Source organism: Centruroides vittatus, unplaced genomic scaffold (genome assembly GCF_030686945.1).
Source record: "Centruroides vittatus isolate TY-2023 unplaced genomic scaffold, ASM3068694v2 contig_10, whole genome shotgun sequence".
In the NCBI taxonomy this organism is placed as follows: Eukaryota; Metazoa; Arthropoda; class Arachnida; order Scorpiones; family Buthidae; genus Centruroides; species Centruroides vittatus.
Window position 1 is genome coordinate 2953023 of NW_027120658.1, and position 6000 is coordinate 2959022.

At 30.4% G+C, this 6000-nt stretch overlaps 1 protein-coding gene across 3 annotated transcripts in view; it reads left to right on the forward strand.

The window, feature by feature from the left end:
• Positions 1-4774, forward strand: part of LOC136973901 (paired box protein Pax-6-like) — a 51920-nt gene extending 47146 nt beyond the window's left edge. For all 3 annotated transcript variants that reach the window (XM_067268702.1, XM_067268768.1, XM_067268827.1), the window contains 4 exons: positions 280-362; positions 694-884; positions 1875-2110; positions 3552-4774. In XM_067268702.1, coding sequence (XP_067124803.1) covers positions 280-362; positions 694-884; positions 1875-2110; positions 3552-3646 — 605 coding nt within the window. In that variant the 3' untranslated portion in view covers positions 3647-4774. The remainder of the gene's footprint in view (positions 1-279; positions 363-693; positions 885-1874; positions 2111-3551) is intronic.
• The last annotated feature ends 1226 nt before the right edge of the window (positions 4775-6000 follow it).

Sequence of the window (6000 nt, forward strand, 5' to 3'; positions counted from 1 at the left end):
ATTTATGACGCAAAATTGCCGTTTGTTCGTTATACATGAACGAAAATACACGAGAAAAAACAAATTTACTTAATAAAAGAAATGTTTATTAGGTGTATTAATAAATACATAATGTGAAATATTACAGAATAAAGAATAAAGTCTCTTAATTTAACACCTGTAAAGATTTCAGGTTTTTTAACTTTTAAATATGTTTTCAGTTGAAGACTTTTACATTTTACAGGCATTAATTTTAAGTGTTTAATATGCTAATGAAGAGAAAAACACTATTATTTTCAGAATTTGAGAGAACACATTATCCAGACGTATTTGCAAGGGAGAGGTTGGCATCTAAAATCGATTTGCCTGAAGCCAGGATACAGGTAAGAAACGAAGTAGGTTCTTTCTTCTTATCTAAGATACAAAATATTTTAGTTAGAAGCTAATTTTTAAATACATTAAATAAATTTAAAGTTTATTTCATTCATTTCAACAGTTAAAATTATTATTATTTAGTAATTTAAAGATGAAAGTTTATAAGATGATAAGATGGAAAGATCATCTCCAGCATCTCCAGATTAATTATACTTAAATAAGTTTAATTATAATTAAATTAATATTTTATGGAGGAAATAATGCACAAAAAACGACAAAATATTGTTGTTTTAATAGATTTAGTATGACACGCTTTTGTAGGCCCATCTTTTTTTTCAGGTTTGGTTTTCGAATCGTCGAGCGAAGTGGAGGAGGGAAGAAAAGTTAAGAAATCAAAGAAGAGCTGCGGAACAGGCGGCTGTTTCAGTTACAAGTCCAACACCAGCACGTCTTTCTATTAATTCTGGTTTCCCTAACGCACTCTATCCTACTATAGGCCAACCCATGGCCAGTATGGCCGAGACTTACAGGTAATTACAATTATACACATTGTATTCTAAAAGTATTTCCCTACTTCATCTTGCTTCTTTTTTTCTTCTTGGGAAGGGTCGTTGATCTTTATTTATTTAAAAATTAATGGCCCAATTAACGATAAAATTCTAATATTTATTAAGATATATAATATTTTAATTTAGAATCGTATAGAAGAGCTCGTAAACACTCAAAATAGTTTACTTTTCCGCAGAGTCTAATTGGAGGAGGGATAAAATTTCACTTATCCTTACCCACGTTTTAATGATTTTCGCGCGAAATTTAGATAAATTTCTTTCTTTTATCCATTAATTATTTTCATTTAGTCTCAAAGGATTTAATTTTAAAATTAATGGTGATAGATTGTTCCCTTAGATCACGTTTAAAAAACAGACTCATCAAGTGAATCCCTCCAGAGAAGAAGATGCCATGCTGTAATTACAGCTTGCATTTTAATATGTTAGAGGGGGTCAAAGGCCTAATTTTGCTTATCACAGCGAGTAAATTTTTCATTCATCGAGCAGTTATCTTACGAAAATTTGGAGAGAATCCGAACAAACATGGTTGACTTGCTGGCAGACAGACTGCTCCAACACACAAGTTGTGTTCCTTGAATGTAACATGGGATGAGAACATGTTGAAGGAGAGTGAAATATGATTGGGTAGTATAATTACGGTATTAATTAAGCAGTCACCTGGTGGTCCGTGCGTCAAGTTTTACTTACCCCCCATCTAATTACAGTCATTCCCGAGCCGCTTCTAAATTTCGTAATTATATACTAAGCTTCCGGTTCCGCTATTCTGTTATTAAAACGTCCTTACTCTTTTCTGTATAATTTTCCTCGTCTAATTTTCACTTCATAATTTAACCTAAATTATATAAATAGCGGATGACTTAGACTTATAGATTATTATTTAAGTAGTCCTCTTACTAGTTAGGATTCTTTAGAGTTTCTACGTGTTAAACTCTTGACACTTTGGTTTTTCAGCTCCCTGCCTACAATGCCTAGTTACAGTATGGCAAACAATATGGCGACAAGCTCGTGTCTTCAGCAGCAGACTTCTTCCTATTCTTGCATGTTACCACCGGGTGGAACAAGAGCATACGATCCTCTATCCCTGGGTAACTATTCTCGCTCAAGTTGTCCAACGGCACAACCTCACATGATGCAGTCGGTCAATGGACAGTTCACAACAGTCAACAATGGAAGCGCCGCATCAACTGGTAAGTTTCGTATAGAATTATGCGCTTTTATAGATAATTTACTGGCATAAAAACCCCTCCCGCCCACCCCACCGTCGATTTACTTGGAGGCATTTTGATTAAAAATGACACCGCGAATCTACGTAATAAAACACTCGATTGCTTCTTAACCCCGTTGGTGATTAGCCTAACGACGGGAATATTTATGGAACGAGTTATTCGTCCAAATTTTCAGTCTGTCACGTCTTCTCTTTCCATTTGCATAATGAAATTAATACACTTGATAACGAGATTTGCGTTTAAGAAACTTTTGTCACATTCGCCATTATAATCGATGTTTAATCAAACTCACGGATTAATAAATACACGAAAACGAATCATTTTCGGTCTCGTCTATCCCATCCCACCCCCTCTTCCGTTTTTTAACATCAAAAAACAAATTAAACTGGGGTAGATTTAAACACTCACCCCGCTTAAATTTCGCTTGTAATTTAATAAATTAAAGTGAAATTAAGGTAATAAACATTTATATTTTATATTTATACAATTTAATTTTGAAAAAAAATCTATTTATTGGAGTGTAAAATACGTTTTTTTTTTTTTTTTTTTTTTAATTTTTCGACGTTTAAAACATAACTCGCGTCATTTGAATAAATGAAAATAAGTGGGTCTTTCAATATAATTTCCTCCTTAAAATTCTTTAGAAAACTTCAATTTGATGGAGGAAAGAAAGAACCTAAATTAAAACGTGAATTCTCACGAATGTCACGTAGTCATGCCAGTAATTAAATGTTACGGGTGACAGACTCTTCCTCGTGTAATCTGTTCGCGTCGAAGATCGCTTCGTCCAACACACGTGTCAGTTAACGAGCGACGCAGACTGGTGACAAGAGTATTGGAAGATGTAATTATCCATCCAATGTACACACACATGCTGCCTTGGCAAAGATTTGTTGAAAGTTAGCGAGGGTTATACTGCATTATAACTTGTTTAATTAGAGCTTCTACACAATAGAACCTTATATTATGTTAAAGGGTTTCATAGTCACAGTCACGAGATTGGATCTATTAGTCTCTTTTGTTTATTTATCAAATTTGTTTGTATCAATTATAATCCCTTAGCTTTCAAAATTTATACGAGGCAGAACGGGATTTATAGGTCATTGACTTACAATCTTAAAGTATATATTTGCACGATTTCTATCGTTTTCTATTTGCTTAACGCAAGTCGTACACCGGATACAAGCGATTAATTTCGAAGTTTCAACTGTTTACACGCGATATTTAAACAATTCTATTTAATTAATAGGAAATTTCTGTGTAAAATAACCGCACTTTAACTTATAACGCGCACCCGCCATTACGGCCGGTGCGCGTTATACGTTAAAGCGCCTTAGATTTTTTTTGTTTTATTTGATTAATTTTTTATATAAGGGTTATAAAACTATTGAAAACTTTTCAGGCCTTATATCACCTGGTGTTTCCGTGCCAGTTCAAGTACCGGGACAAGCGAACGATCTCAATATGGCGTCGAATTACTGGCCCAGGTTACAGTGACAACTAGTAGCTTAAGCATCTTATTGCCGAGTGACTTCAACGATGACTGATCGGTCACTTTCTCCTGGGATGGGTAGGCGTGTCCGGACTCGACACCCCAAGGTTTATCGCCGGTCTTTCTAAATTTGCTGACTGTCCTCTATTTTGACAGATGAGATTGTCGTCCACATCGCACATAAACTCTTTGGACAAGATAAACTACATCTTCAAATTCTTGTCTAAATGAGCTTTAATCATTTACTTTCAAACAATAATTTAACAATATTTAAATTGGTATATCGTTTCCACAGGTTTTTAAATTTCCCAATCATTAAGTCATCATTTCCGGTTCCGGTTCTGATTCTTTGTTTATAAAATAAGAGAGATATTATATATAAATATATATATAAATAAGGAAATTTGATGTTATAATTTAAAATCTATTGTAGAAAAGAATTTTGATATGTCTTGTAAATATGTTGGAAAAAAAATATCAAATAATTATTCTCATCCTTCACAGAAATATAATTCGAGATGTACAGATTTTCAAATGTTGGAAAATACAAAAAAAATTAATAATAATAATAATCCTAAAAAGTAATTAAATTTACAATATATTATTCATTATTCTTCCTTTAAGAAAGAATAATTAAACGTTTTACCTATTCGTTCCTCCTTTTTTTTGTACAGAATATTCAAAAATATTCCTTAAAATCGAGCCACATCCATTCATTTTAAAGGTGATAAAATAAGGAGGAGGGAATATTTTTATGTTCTGGCCAACAAATCGAAACGTTAAGTGGTAAAATAAAGTAAGATACGAAAGAAAAAATATAAGAATATTTTTCTGCAAGCTGGAAAAAATTAAAATAAAATAAAATGTATGGAAAATTGTGCATCGCGAAAATTCACATCGGGGTAATATGTCATGGCAGAGTAGAGTCTTTTAAATCTTGTGTGTACATTCCTCATCCTTCAAACTGTGTATTATAAAAGAAATTATCTCAAGCTGAAAAAATAACTTACTGTATAAAGGCTAAGAGCCATTTTTAACTATTCGTATCTTCATTGATGTGTTAAAAATAAAGGTCCATGATCATTTCTGAATGCTTGTCATAAATAAATAAAAAATAATAATAATTATATAAATATCCGTTTAAAATATTTTACATTCTTTTTTTTTTAACGTCTTGACGAATAAATTTCTAGAATAACATCACAAATCACATTGAGAAGCTATTCCCCACTTGCTACATCTGCATAATTAATTCACTAGTTATGCAGATGAAGGGTATAATTCTATTTATTTCAATAAGTTGCCAGCGAACAAAAGAGTCCTGCAAAGCAGATGTTGCAGTCCTTACAACAGGGGGAATGACTTGATCAACTTGGAAAAATCAGGACGAATATAATTGAAACAAAATGCGGAGAGATTAATACAACAATAAGATTAGATATGGAAAGAGATTTTTCTCTTCTTCTTCTTCTTCTTCCTCCTCCTCTTCTGCTTTTTTTTCTAATCTGATCAATGGAAATTTTACATAAAAGAGACATTTATGAACATTTTTTTTCTCTTCTTTTCATTTATTCACACATTTCATTTTATATATATATATATATATATATTTTTTTTTTTTTTTTTTTTTTTGAATTTTTGAATGTAATGAATGGAATTCTAAACAACTATTCATACATTTTATTATTGTTGTTGTATACATTTTAATTGGGAATTTTTAAATATTTATACTGTTTTCGTGTATAAATCTTTATAGGATTTATTTTAAAACGTTGAAAATTTATAAATAAATATATATTTTTCAATTTATTTAAGTGAAATTACCGAAACAAACGTTTAATTTCAGACTGTTCTCTTACGGAAATCTTTGAAATTTCACTCATTTTTATTACTTTTTTAATGCGGTTTACTTATAAAATATTTATTTTAAAGCATTAAATATTAAATAAATATTTCTAAATTTCAAAAATAAACCATTTATTTAAGGGTATTTTCATTAAAATCCTTGAAGAGTTTGACTCATTTTTGCGACTTATACAACGTTATTTTCTAATATTTTATGCAAGTTTTGCATAAAATTCTTATAATATTTATTTAAAAACATTAATAATAAACGAATAAAAACATATTTTTAAAATATTTATTAAAATGAAACACAAATTTAAAGCTATTTTTGCTTAAAATTCACGAAGAAGTCGATTCATTTTTGCCACTTATAAAATTTTATTTTTAAAATTTTTATGTGAATTTTTTAAATTTAAAATATATAGAAATAAAATTCTATTTATTTATTATTTTTTAATATAAAATATTCGCGTTTATTAATTAATTTTAGTGGAAAAATGATGCGACGAAATGT